This window comes from Periplaneta americana, chromosome 9 (assembly GCF_040183065.1).
Source record: "Periplaneta americana isolate PAMFEO1 chromosome 9, P.americana_PAMFEO1_priV1, whole genome shotgun sequence".
NCBI classification, from domain to species: Eukaryota; Metazoa; Arthropoda; class Insecta; order Blattodea; family Blattidae; genus Periplaneta; species Periplaneta americana.
The window spans coordinates 168,145,243-168,160,418 of NC_091125.1; the positions used below are offsets into that span (position 1 = coordinate 168,145,243).

At 34.7% G+C, this 15,176-nt stretch overlaps 1 protein-coding gene across 7 annotated transcripts in view; it reads left to right on the plus strand.

Moving 5' to 3' along the window:
* tim (timeless) overlaps positions 1–15,176 on the plus strand; it is a 200,764-nt gene that overhangs the window by 181,478 nt on the left and 4,110 nt on the right. For all 7 annotated transcript variants that reach the window (XM_069836319.1, XM_069836323.1, XM_069836324.1 and 4 more), the window contains 6 exons: positions 4,215–4,289; positions 4,502–4,643; positions 8,789–8,935; positions 9,342–9,542; positions 9,914–10,067; positions 14,822–14,977. In XM_069836319.1, the coding sequence (XP_069692420.1) occupies positions 4,215–4,289; positions 4,502–4,643; positions 8,789–8,935; positions 9,342–9,542; positions 9,914–10,067; positions 14,822–14,977 (875 nt within the window). The remainder of the gene's footprint in view (positions 1–4,214; positions 4,290–4,501; positions 4,644–8,788; positions 8,936–9,341; positions 9,543–9,913; positions 10,068–14,821; positions 14,978–15,176) is intronic.

The window sequence follows — 15,176 nt, forward strand, 5'->3', positions numbered from 1 at the left end:
TTGGCTACTAGTAATAACCTAGAATTATTTTTAACTTTTGCGTTGTAAACTAGAAATTAATTCTGAAATTTTAAAGTCCCCCCCCCCCTCAAGTTATTATTACATCACTTTACATTGCTACACTTTTTTCATTTTCTATGGTTCTGATCATAATGAAATTTCAATCATTTATTGTCAGAGGACACTAAAATAAAACCATGCAATGTCCAAACCAAGAAATGCGCAGTGCAATCACGAGGCTCACCATACATGGCTTTCATCATGAACTCTGCATGGAAGCATTTTATCACGAACCGAATGAAAAGTGTGTGTGTGTGTGCAAAGTGTGTAACAAGAAATGCGAAAGATACCACTTCTCTGTATGTATAAAGACTCTAAATTAATACAGGAGTGATAGCCCAAAACTTTATCCATGTTCTTGCGCATTTCTCCCATTATTATTTATCATCATCATCATCATCATTAATAATAATAATAATAATAATAATAATAATAATAATTTATTTATTTAATCTGGCAGAGCTAAGGCCAGTAGGCCTTCTCTTCCGCCCAGCCAGACTCTAATTCTAATTGAATACAATTGCTTGCATAGTTGTTATTATTATTGTTGTTATTATTATTATTATTATTATTATTATTATTATTATTATTATTATTATTATTATATTTTTAATATCTCCATTATTTTCGTGCAAGGACTCAGATGAAATTCGTTGTTGAAAAAAATAATTGAATAATTATTCAAGCCTGTTTCACATGGAGCTTCTACCTGAAAGCCAGATTTGCATAACAAATAATTGAATCAGTTGGAGCTAAAAAGAAGTAAGTCACTTTTCACAACTCTTTAGGAGAAGTAAAAAACATTCCACTAATAACACAAATATTATATTTTTAGGTTATAGAAGACAAAAGAATATTTAAAAGTCTTAGCTCCTTTTTCCATCGTTTGATGCGCGTGACATCCATTGTTCAAATTGTTGCATAACCCAAAACTGCATATTTTGACTTAGTTCCTTTTAGCTACGACCGATTCAATTTGTTTTCCATCTAGAAGAATGAACAATATAACTGCAACATTTAGACTATAAAATATATATATATATATATATACATGCCATGAAAATTATTCATAACCGTAAGTTAAGTAATTTCTATAAAAAAAAATGTACCTGTAGAATTATAAATGTAATTTTCGGGGGAAAAAAAAGCAGTAAATAAACAACCATTCCAAGTTAATTCCATAGCCAGAAGTTCATTCATTCAGCAAATTTTTCAAAAAGCTACGATCATTAGGACCAAATCTATGGCAATCTGATTTCAGATAATTTTTTCTGATTTTTCATACATCATAACAACCATCTTTCCTTAAATGAAGACTAATGATGTTAAACAAAGCCTGAAGTAACTAATGTTGAATTTGGAATTGATATCAGAATTCCATAGTGCCTTAGCAACACATTCTATATAGTTGTTTTAATGTGAGTTCACACGTCATATATCTGATTGGGCTGATTTGTAAGTGTGTTAAAATGATATCCTTATATATTTTCACAAAATTCTGTGAATTGAATTTGAAGATGATATATTTTCATACTTTCCGTTTCATTATGAATTATGAAAGTTTTTCGGATTTCTTTATCTTCTTCTGGATAATTTAATTTCGTATTTTTGTCTTGACATGTGATAATTTTACCACCAGTACCGGTATATTAATTCTTTTGATGCTTTAAAAGCAATGAATATGTAGTTTTTCAGAGTTGTGTGTTGTACATTTTAATGATACTTTGTTTTGTTTACATATCTCTGATTTCGTCATTAGTCCAACATTTTTAAGTAATTACTAGTATAATTTTCCTTGTTTTTAAAGATTTGATGTGTACACAATTGTGTCTCCAAGATATTTTAAACTAAAATTAGATTAACAGTCACTCTACGGAAACTGTTTTGTTCTTAAGTATAATTTCTTGTTCGAACTTGTAATAATGTAAATTCAGTGAATCTTGTTTTATTTTATTGTATGTGTTTGGATTACTTCTGAGTGTGAGGCATAATTGCAGGAAGTGAATGTGCTTTGACAGATTGTTGTAAAGACTGGACTGGAATAGCTCCATCACACCCCTGGACGTTTTACATTAACTTGAATATTGTTGTGGCCGCCAGTTATTTATGTCAGTTCACTTGGTGTGTTACAGTAAGTACTTGTAAATAGGTGTTGTATTATTTTACGTAAAGAATCACACAACCCCAGAGAATATGCGGTCCAGGTTTAATAGTGATAAAATGTGGGGATCCTTCGGCATTAGCACCCCCTCTTTTCAGGTTATTTTACCCCTTGAATTTGAGTGAGCCTACTCTGAGGACTGATAAGTTCAGCTCAAGAATGGGATGAACCAAAATCGTAGTTTTACAGGTGATACAAGAAAATATATTACAACTTGAAAATTCACCACTTATATTGTTGTCTCTGTATGTCTTGGATTTGCGTGGTTTTGTCTGTCCATTGTGTTTTGTGTGCAAGTCATATATTCTATGTGATAGCAACAATATTCTGTTACTTATAGTAATTTGGGTTACTTAAACGTTTATAGTTACGGTAAGTTGTTTATAGTTTTCTACTTTCTACATTTGCAGAAATTTGATCCGAATAAATGTAACGACGAAAAATTCCCTTGCAGAACGAAAAATTACATTTGTTGGATCAAATTTCTGCGCAATTAAAGGACAAAACTAAAATTATTTCAATCTTTTATTATCATAATATACTGTTCTCTCAAATTGACTGAGCATATTGTGAATTCAATCAATGGCTTTCCCAAAACACGCTATGAAATATTTCATTTAAAACAATTTTTATCTCGAAAAGAAATAAAAACGAGCAAAATTGTGTAAAACTTTTTTGTTTGAAATAGCTCATTTGTAGAGCAGCTGGCTGCGGACTGGAAGGTCCGGGGTTCTATCCCAGGTGGTGACAGGATTTTTCTCGTTGCCAAACTTTCAGAACGGCCCCGAGGTTCACTCAGCCGCCTATAAAATTGAGTACCGGGTCTTTCCCGGTGGTAAAAGGCGGTCAGAGCGTGGTGCTGACCACACCACCTCATTCTAGTGCCGAGGTCATGGAAAGCATGGGGCTCTACCTCCATGCTCCCCAAGTGCCTTCATGGCATGTTACGGACCTTTACCTTTTATACCTCAAAGAATAACCCCGTAAAATTAATGACATTACTTACGGTTCACGATCTGTGTATGCTACAGTAATAGTGATGAGAGCAACTATACGGAATGCTGCTCATCCAAACATAGATAATCTTAGTAATTTTTTTTTTATTAACCAAAATGTAAATGCATCAAACGGTAAATATGGACGTAAATAGGTACACGATATTTTGAAACTTTGGAATTATACTGGAGTGTTGTTTCTGTTCGGGATTTTAATATGCTGGGTGGATGAGAGGTATAGATAGCCACTATAAGTAATTCCAAACCTTCGCTAGTACTTTAAATAACTTCCCTAAATTTATGTCTAACATCTATTTAAAGATACATACAATGTTAAATGTTTCGTACCACATATTGCAGAGTTGTATAAAACTGCGAAAGGTTCTTGTACGAGTATATTTTGTGCATGAAACTTGTTATTAAGACTGTTTTTAATATTGTAACATGCAACTGAAAATGTTGTGTTATCTAGGAAACCTGTATAATCCTGTTTGTTTTTCTGTCACCGTACTCCAAACAGTTGAAAAATCCTTAAAATAGACCATGTAATATGTCTTCATCTGGTACTGTATAATAAGAAATATCTATGCAGGATATACGTCCAAATTTCTTCATTATTTGCAATATTTAACCTGCATTATTTGATTAATTAAATCGTATTGTAATTTATATTGTAATAAGAATTGGAAGATAATCAAATTTTATTCGTCATACTTATTACGAATAGTAGTGCATGTGACTATTAATAAAACAAAAGAAAGGGAAAATGAGTACCGGTATCGTAATAATTTGGTGAATGCAGCTGAATTTTGTAACTTTCCAGTTCACATCTGGTCTGAATACTCGTTAATAAGATATGCTTTGTTTCAGAAAGTTAATAATCATGTGATTTTCTTCACGTTTATCATTCATCTTCCATCACGTGAAGGAAGATATTTCAAAACATTATGTGTATTGAATTTGTTACTAGAAGTACATTGTGTGTCTTTCATTTTTAGATTATTCAACAACTCTTTAAGCAAGATGTTATCAGCCGAAGCATATATGATGGTCTGATGAAATTAGAAATGGTGGTAAGTTTTGAATTGATTTTCAGAGGTGAGTGTTTCTTAACTTTCGGCTACTACTTCTGTCAAAGAAAATAGAAAGAAATTTTATGATACTATATTATTTATTTGCATGCTTATCTTTTTGTTATATTTATACATAAAGAAACACATCTCAATTGTAGATACTTAGAAGTTGGGTGCTGGAAATAAATTCTGAAAGTACTAACTTTATTTAGAAATCAGAAGAAGGTGTGAATAGCTGCTACAAACCTGCAGACGAAAGCAAAGCTGACATGAGGCCAACAGTAATGGATTGCAGCACAACCGTGGCTGTTGGATGCACTTCCATACTTGCAGGCAAAATAGACTCCTTGAGAGGTTAGTATATACTCATTGTGCGTGTAATGGGGAAGGATGAACAAGTTACAGTAAAACCGCCCGCTTATTTCGCTATCCCGTGTAATACGCTTTTTTTTTTGTCTGGTCCCTGCACATTTCATATGTAACGCCTTTATAAAATACCCCGTTTGTTGCACTCAAGTCCCGCATAATACACTGTTTTTGTGGAATATTTTCGATGTAATTTTCAGTAATATACTGTAATAGCAATGAAACATCTTGGTCACTGAACTCACTGGTGCCATTAACCTGAAAAGTATTGGTATTCGACCCTTTACCTGCGCATTTAAACCTTCATACTTCATACCTTAGTATACCAAACCCTCTTGTTACGCTCTCTTATTCGACTCCTTATCTGCGTGGTTAAAGCCTACATACAGTTACAATACCTCACCCTCTTGCTGACCCTCTCTCTCAAACAACATTCCTCACTTGGCTGTAATAAAATTCTGGAAATTTTTGCTGGGCAGTTTGTTGTCCTTTAGTGTATTGAAGTGTCTGTGAATATGATTACAATAGTGTTAAACGAAAAGTGCTTTCTGTGTCGGAAAAATTGGAAATCTTACGAAAGTACGATGAGAACAGTACTCTTACTCAGAAACAACTTTCTGATTCATTAGGAATCCCATCATCGACATTAAGAACGATAATAAAAAATCGCGACTCAATCACTACAGCTGCGAAGTCGGGAGAATGTAATCGCAGAAACTGAAGTGTGGTAAACATGAGGACTTGGCTAACACGCACACGGCAAATATCTATAAATGGCTTTTTTTTTTTTTTTTTTCGAAAGAATTAAGTACAGTACATATTGTAAATGTCTTTGACGTAGAGTATAGTAATTACATAATGGAGTAATACTGTATTACCTTTCATGAATCATGCGTTTCAATAAAGAAAAATGCTAATAGATACTGTATATAAGTCAAAATTAGTATACCCGCCTAATACGCGGTCCCGGTTAATACGCGTTTTACACCCGGTCCTTTGAACAGCGTCTTATCGGGGTTTTACTGTAATTTGTATTTTTTATTTTTCGTGCGGACTCATGCATCCATGCATCCATCAATCCACTTTCATCCCCCTTGTTCTCCGTACATTCTCTGTTTATGTCATTTTTCACTCCTCCACGACTTAATCTTCCCACCATTAGTCCGGGTTAGTGAAGGCAGTCTAGCTGTTTGCATAGCTCCTTTCTCTCATGCTGACACATTGTTTCGTTTTTTATTTCTCTGAGTTGGTATATATATCATTTTACACTTATGATGCAGTAGAGAAGTCGAAATTGCGATAGAAAATCTGAAAAATTATAAGTCTCCAGGTATCGATCAAATTCCAGCAGAATTAATACAAGAGGGTGGAAGCGCATTATCTAACGAAATTTATAAGCTTGTACTTGCTATTTGGGAAAAGGAAATTGTACCAGAACAATAGAAGGAGTCCATAATCGTACCTATCTTTAAGAAGGGGGACAAGACTAACTTTAGTAACTTTCGAGGAATATCACTTTTCTTGAGTCGACCTGGTTGGCGAGTTGGTATAGCACTGGCCTTCTATGCCCAAGGTTGCGGGTTCGATCCCAGGCCAGGTTAATGGCATTTAAGTGTGCTTAAATGCGACAGGCTCATGTCAGTAGATTTACTGGCATATAAAAGAACTTCTGCGGGACAAAATTCCGGCACATCCGACGACGCTGATATAACCTCTGCAGTTGCGAGCGTCGTTAAATAAAACATATTCATTTATTTTATTTTTACTTTTGTTGACGTCGTACAAAATTTTGTCAAATATTCTTTTGAGAATATTAACTCCATATGTAGACGAAATTTTTAATTTAAGTGTTGAAAGAATTTTGTATACCTTTAAAATTAGTTAAATTGATACAAATGACCCTAGAATTATCATCATTTAAAGTCAGAATACGAGGAAGGTTATCGGATGCATTTGTTATAAAAAGAGGATTAAGACAAGGCAATTCATTGTCAGCGACATTATTTAATATTATGTTGGAGAAAGCACTCAGAAGCATTGAAATCAACCCTAATGGATCTATTTTTAATAGAACTAGACAGTATATAGCTTATGCAGATGATGTTTTAATACTAGGTAGATCAGTGAGAGCGATCCAAGAAGTGTTGGAACAATTTAATGAGGAAGCTGTCAAAGCAGGGCTGATTATAAACGAGACAGAAACTAAGTACATGAGGATTAATAAGAACGTAGAAAATACGAGACAAGAACCATTAAAATTTAGAAATATTTGTTTCGAAGAGTAACTAGTTTTAAATACCTTGGAACCTTAATCACATCTAAAAATGAAATAGGAGAAGAAATTAAAAATAGGATTGCGGCTGGAAACAGATGTTTTTATGGGTTAAGGAACGTGTTTAAATCAAGAGCAGTAAGTAAAATGGTTAAAATTAAAATTTATAAAACAGTTGCAGATTTGAATTCTGTGTTCATATAATGGAAAAAAAAAAAACATGTCTTGAAACTATGCTCCTCATTTGTTCAGTTTCATCGTGATATGTTACAAAAGGTTTCACTGTTTTAAAGCTAACAGCGTCATTAGAGGACACAGGATTGTTGGAGGCAAGCATAGATAGTCTCTGATATCCACGAATTTCATCTTAACAATAAAAATGTCCTGTATTTTCGCGTTTTTATTTTCACGGCAAAATTAATTTTGAGCAAAATGATTCGAAACATATAAATGATGTTTCGTATCTCTTGGAGTTTAAAATACGATCAAATATGTGTAAAAAACGTATAACCGAAATAAATTAACATGGAAGGTATAGAGATTTTGAAAGAACCTCAGAAAAAAACAATAAATATGAAAAATTCATGAGTGCAAAACGTATAATAGTACATTATGCAACGAGCCTATAATGGTAGTAATTAAGAGCTCGTATTTTCATACGAGCGTCTTAATTACCATTATAGACAAGTTTCATACGACTTTTTATGCTCGACCATATTTCTAGCTTGAAATTATTCATAAGTATTCATGTTATTCTTATCTGACTGGGGAGCGGAACTGACCTTGTGCAATATCTCGTAAATTGTGAGATGTGCGCAGACGCGAAAGTATTGATTTTTTCCGAGAAACAAATGTCATAGACCTTGATATAATCTAGAGAGTAAAGTAAACATTAATCTTGATATAACCATGAAATTGATTTAGACATTGAAAAACGAGATGACAAATTGAATTTATTTGAATATTATTTACAATTAACGCTAATTATTATAGTAACAGAACATAACCTTCTGCGACAGTATTGGATTTCCAGCCTCCATGACGTTTTGCTAGTTGTCTTTCGATTGCATATCTGAGAATAATCGATACTTGCGCTTTCATATTGCTACAGTGGTGTTTTCTGATTGGTGGAACACCTGAACTTTAATGAATAGGTATACTTTAATGAGGTCCATTAAAGGGCTGCTACCATTTGTATAATTACTATATTTCGGCATGGTCAAACATAAAAGAAGTTTTACTGTATTTTGTGGGAGTTAGAAAGTACGTACTTGGAAAGAACTTTCTAGAGTTTTTTATTGTGTTACATTTGATTTAATTTTTGCCTTTTTCAATTTATGTATTTATTTAACTATTTATTTTCTTATTTGTTTACTTTTTCACTTTCATAGCTACCATACCTTCTCATTATTTTTCGGAACATCATATTGTAATATTTTTTTTATACCGGTCATGTATTTCTTTCTTATCCTCTGGTTGAGTGGAAGAGATGGCCTCAGGCCTTAACTCTGCCAGAAAAATAAAGCATTATTATTATTATTATTATTATTATTATTATTATCTCGTTGTATTTGGAAAATGTCTATTCCATTGGAATGGTGTGTTGTATGTGTCCTTTTTTGTGTTTGCCTTGTGTTTAAAAGCTTATCCTTTTGCCGTACTTAATGAACAAGAGAGTCGTGATACTTGAGAATATTTGAAGTTGGCTCAAATCCTCAAAAGAATCCATTTCTTGGAAGATGATGGTGGTAGTAATATAATTGTTGGTGATATTATTATTATTATTATTATTATTATTATTATTATTATTATTATTATTATTATTATTATTATTATTTGATATATTTTTTTTTAATTCCAGGTGACTTGATTAAGGAAGGTAAAGGCAAACAGATCTTGTGGTTGCAAAAGTTGCTTGTAGAGGCTTGCTATGTGAAGCTCATATGTGAGAAACGTCTTATTCTTAAAAAGATGCCAACAATGGAACCAGTGCCACATCATTATACATGTAAGAAGATTTTTAACATGCGTAATATTTGTTTTGAAATAAAATATATTTTTAAGAAGTAATGTGAGTTGATTGCTATGATATCCACTATGTACATCCTCATACGATTGTATGCTTTTTGTGTCGTACATTTTGTATGAAATAATATACTTTGTGACATTACATTACCGATATATTATTCACTTTAGTTTATTTTTTTTTTTATTTTCCGACTTAGAATTTAAATATAAGTTACCATTTTTAAATGTTTATCAAAAGTATCTGTTAGTGAAATGTCATTTGACTTCAATTGTAACTTTTGTGGTGTGATGTACTTCTGATGAAGTCAGCAATTCTGCAGAAATACATATTTCCTACACTTATAATCATAATGATGAAGTCAAAGTCAATGAATGCTTCTTTACAGTGATGAAGCAATCTATTCCTGTGGTGCCATGGAATTTGGAACAAAAGAACATATTGTCATATGAGCCTTTCATACTTCTACTGCACAAGCTTGGATTTCATTTACCAGCAGACTCTGGCAAAATATTTGTCCGAATTCCCAACTTTTGGACAGCTGACGTATTGTTCAACATAGCACAGAAACTAGGCCCTATTGATACCTGTAAGTGAGATAGATTAAAGTTTTTAAGTATAAACAGTTAACTGAAAAGTAGGCTACCAGTAAGATCGAAGAGTCACTACAGTGTTCGAAAGCAGAGAAACTATTTACAGTGTTTTTAAAGAATAAATAATTCCTTTAATAAAGAATTCCTAGTCATACATGTAAAACAGTTGAGTTAACAAGTGCAGGAGAAAAAAACTGACTTGGCAAAAACTAGGGAACTTTTTGAAATACTGGACAGATAGTTAGGGGTACAGGAAAGTGTGAAAATTTGTGCTAGTGCATTAGGCTTACTGGTGATTACAAGAGCAGCATTTAATGAAATTCTTCTGTTTTGATTGTTGAGTAATCCCAGTTCTTATATGTTTCAGCATCTTTGAAATTTGATATTGCATTGTTGAGCAATAGTGAAGAAAATATAACCTGCTTAGAGGTGGGGACACTGGAGTCCAGTTCACAGAGCAATGGCATTTTCGCTGTACCTTCTTCAAAGCAAGCTTCTTCCATGATTCGATTCACCCCTCTGTAAGTGTAAATTACTGAAGTACAGTGCTATCAGTTTTGCTTTCCGCCAGAGTGTTTTGCCTATGAACGAGCGTACCACTCGTTAGCCAGTTAGCCGGGTCTCGGTGGTTAGCGGGAGGGTAAAACAATAAAACAAACCAACCATATAACAATACACAAACAAATTAAGAGGCTCATTACTTAACAGATTATCAAATGAGGTACCATTATTGAAACTGCCTGCCTTCTTTCTACATACATTTATCGCACCTCTTTAAGAAATTATTCATCACTTGTTGTAGTTCATTTTGAGAAATCCGGACAATTTCCTGACGAATATTATCTTTGAGTTCTTGTATGTTGTGCGGGTTCGTCTTGTACATGGCATTTTTTAATTTACCCCAGAGATAATAATCACAGATCAGGGGACCAAGGAGGCCACAAATCCCTACTAATAACTTTCTCTTGTGGAAACACATTGTAAATTTCTCTCATGGAAATATTCGCAGTGGTCGACCTGGTTGGTGAGTTGGTATAGCGCTGGCCTTCTATGCCCAAGGTTGCGGGTTCGATTCCGGGCCAGGTCGATGGCATTTAAGTGTGCTTAAATGCGACATGCTCATGTCAGTAGATTTACTTGCATATAAAAGAACTCCTGCGGGACAAAATTCCAGCACATCCGGCGACACTGATATAACCTCTGGAGTTGCGAGCGTTGTTAAATAAAACATGACATTTTTTATTCGCAGTGTGAGCAGTGGCAGAGTCCTGTTGAAAAAATGCATGATCTCGCTCCCTGTCGGTTAATTCTCTGAAAAAAAAGGCGTTAGTATGGTATTCACATAAGTAACAGAATCAACTGTATTCTAAAAAAATAAAAATAAAAATAAAAAATTTGTCCTGTGATTTTTTTTCACTACTGATGGCGCACCATACACCGATTTTGTTATCATGGAGGGGCACTTAAGTTTAATGTATGAAGTCAGGTTTATCAGTACTCCAGTGATGATTGTTTTGAGTACACACATAACCATGGCGGTGGAACCAGGTCTTTTCCGAGAATAATATTAAATATGGGTCTATTTGTCCATTGTACACATTTTCCAGAATCCACTCACAAAATGTGCGCTTATGTGCGGGGTCACCTGGCTGAAGAGCATGTGCCACAGTTATTTTATATGGCATGAAGTCCAATAATTTAGTAGCCTTTTGCACAGACCCATATGAAAGTCCCACTCGTTGTGCAAATCGACGAAGAGGTTTTCTAGGAGAATTTTCTATACGATTACGAATGTCATGTAGGTAATCTTTCTTCGGTTCCTTAAGCTGGATACTTCCAGTTTCCTGAAATTTATGATAAAGATTATGGACTGTTCTATGATCTAGAGTGTGTACGCCTGGGAATCTTTCTTGAAACCGTCTTCGAACTTCACGAGCTGACTGAGTTAACACATATAATTCGTAAATAAAGACACGCTGTGCTGCTGTTGTAAACTCACAAGGCACAATACATTTTATGTATACTGTCGAATTAAGAAACAAACAACACACACTTGGGAACAGCTACACTATGACTGCGACATTGAGCAAGGTCAACAAGTAAGCAAGGAGACTTGCTACTCCCTCCAGTGCGCGGCAAACGAGTGGGGGCTCGCTCATAGGAAAAACTCCGTGTTACAGGGGAAAGCATAACTGATCGCATATCAGTGATCACTGTATTTGTGTGTTTGCACGTTTCTATTCTTAGTTATTGTAAATGTTACATATTGCATTCTCTGCATAGAATTGGAATATATCAATGAATTTAAATACTATTATAGTCACAATCATGCCATGGTATGAAAGAAAAATTTCACAACCTCGAGCGGGAATCGAACCTGCGACTTCCTGTTTTCCGGTCAGGCGCTCGAGGTTGTGAAATTTTTCCTTCATACCATGGCATGATTGTGACTATAAAAGTATTTAAATTCATTAATATGTCACATCAACGGACGTGTATACGTCACCAAACATCGTAAGATGAAGATTACATTTGGAATATATCAGTCCCCTAACTACCCATTGTGCACCTCACACCAAGAAATGAATTCGGAACACCTCAGAATCTGTGCTTCAGTGGCTGACCATGATAATATCTTTGAAAAATATTGGAGTGCAAGAGGTCAAATGACTTTATTGTCAAACACCTGGCATTAGAAAACAACAACAACATATTGCATTCTTTTTATTGAGTCTTATACTTATACCACACACATCAAAGAAGTAAAGATCTGAATGAATTCGCTAAACATTTGAATAATAAATAAATACCGGTACCAGTAAGTTATTTTTTAGTAAACTTTTAGGATTCAAAATAAATGAAGTAAGAATAAGATATTAGAATACAAATTATTGTATTTCACATGTAAAGGACGAAATTTTGTGATGGCCGGTTGTCATAGCAACATAATTGTGCAGAATGTATAGTTACAATATATTAAGCAGACGGTCTTATATATGATACAACACAATCTACTGAATTTTATTTTCCCAACATACAAGAAAGGTGAGAAAGAGAATCCAAGTAATTATAGGCCTGCATCTATTCCTATTTTCAGAACAGTGTTAGAATGTGTAATGAAGACTCAATTGGCAAATTATTTTGAAGAAAATAAGTTATTGTGTCATACGCAATTCAGTTTTCGTAAAGATAGAACAGTTGATGCTATTTTACCACTGCTGAAATCGGCATACAGTGACTTTGTACTCTGATATCATGTTATGCGACTGTAAGAAAGCTTTTGACTGCGTTTCATATGAAATTTTAAGACTTAAGCTTACACTACTATGGTATAAATGGAAGGGAGTTGGATCTCCTCGCATCATACATGTCTGGTAGGAAACAAATAGGCCTAATAGAAATTCAGGGGGTCAGGTCTTTTGAAAGAGAGGTGCAACATGGTGTCCCACAGGGTTCCATCTTAGGACCTTCTTATTCCTAATTATTATATAATTTTGACATTGAGAAAAGATACCTCCTGCTTCAATGTGTATGGCGCAAATAAGATACAAGTTGTGTAGCTAGGTAACCAATCAGAGATCAGCTGACACATTACACATGTCTGGTTAGACTGGGATTGATAAAGCTCTTTAGACGCAGACGAGCTACAAAGGTTGGTTATGGTATTGTACTCTTATAAAATAAAATAATTGTATAACTCTTTGGCATCAGCCCTATGTTGATATTAACTTTTTATTTAAAATCTGAGAACCAAGTTCCTTAATTGAAGACGTAACATTCTAAATGTACTAAATGCCACTTTTTCAAATTTCATTTTATTCAATCTAAGGAAGGAACATCTACATGAGAATATTATACTAAATTGTTTTTTTTTCGTAGCTCAACTGTGAGTGACTCATTCGTGCGCCAAAAGATGGTGTTGTAGATATCTCAACACGCATTTAGCAGTGTTTTTTTTTTCATCAGTATCTCAGGAAGTTGATTTTGGCACTTAGCACATTTAGAATGTTAGGTCCTCAATTGTTAGTATGTATGCATGAATTGTATCATTCAGTTGTTGTACTAAAGCTGCGGTTTGTTTATGGCGATCATCGCCGGGCGCACATCGCTGGCGATTGTCGCTTGAGTTGCTAGCAGTTGGAATGAATGCGATGATCGCTAACGTAGATCGTTGGACGCGACGCAGATCGCTGGAGGTTGCTTCTTAAACAAATTCAGGATACATATCGCTGCTTATATGTTCAATAATCGATATTTAGAGAAGGCCATGTAGAAATATTGAATCGAGTTATGGCAGCAAAACAAATGAGAATTGACAGCGATGTATGCTGATAAAGAAATCACTTCCTGACAATGATCGCCAGCGTTTATAATCGTCGGCGATGTGCGTCCGGCAATGATTGCCGTAAACAAACCGTAGCTTAAGCTTCCATTCCATTGTGCGAACTATAAATACTGGGTGTTCAGTTCAAAGTGTGTCATGGCTCGCTGTATGCCGTCATGTGGCTAGTCAATGAGCCTAGAGAATTCCATCTTCCTACACTTCCGCAGAGGTGTATTACTTACGTGCCAGAGAAGTTGCCTAGCAAGTACGGCGTTCATTCCGGAGTACTTACTGATATGTACGGTAACGCCGATAGTGGCAGGAATGTGAACTGTTTGGAAACACGTACTGAGGTGCGTTTTTTCTTGCTGTCGGGATATATGGAGAGGGTTAAGACGATTACTTATGTATTTGTTGACATTAACTTCGACGGTCAACATGGACACGGAGCATTTGATTTGTGTTGTGGAATGTTGCTGTATGCAACCAATGATAACAAATACCCTGCGTACGACTTGGCCGCGCAAAACACAGTTCGAAAGAGGTTATGGTAGCACACAGACCGTACAGACCGCCATCTGTTGCTACGACGTTCAAGTTATACCGTACACGTTCTCAAGTTCATATTGAACACCTTGATTAATAGGCAACTTCTCTGACACAAAAGCTGAAACTCGCTTCAAATCGCTGACTCATCAACAGTGACGTCATGACACACTTTGAAATGAACAGCCAGTATTTCAGTACCGGGTATCTCCCATATTGGATTATAAAAGTGAACCTGAGGACCTGTTACTGATCTACAGTAAACAGCAGTTAGCTTCTGAGAGTTTTATGAATTTGGATCATTGCTTGGAAAATACACATTATGTTATGGTGGTTTATAAGATTTTATCATGGATAAAAGTTATCAGCATGTGTAAAGAACCGTCGATTACATCCTTATTACAGTCCAGATTCATCACCTAACTGGATGCAGTTCGTGTCGCAATCTAAAGCCCTGCCAAATACATGCACATTGCCACCTCCATTAACAACACAGCCTTCTACTTCAGCACCACCACCGAAATCGGAAGTAGTAACAGAGAGATGTCCATCACCGACAAGGTTAGAATGTTGGGATAGTATTACACTACTTGTAGAAAAAAATTATTTTATTTTTTAATTTTCTGCATTGGGTAAAGTGAGGTTCTTTCAGGTAAGTATATTAAATACGGAAAGCACAGGTAAGTGTATGGATAGTTAACTTTCACTTTTGGTACCCATTTGATAATTTCCATGTAATTCTAAAATAAATCCTTTTTCA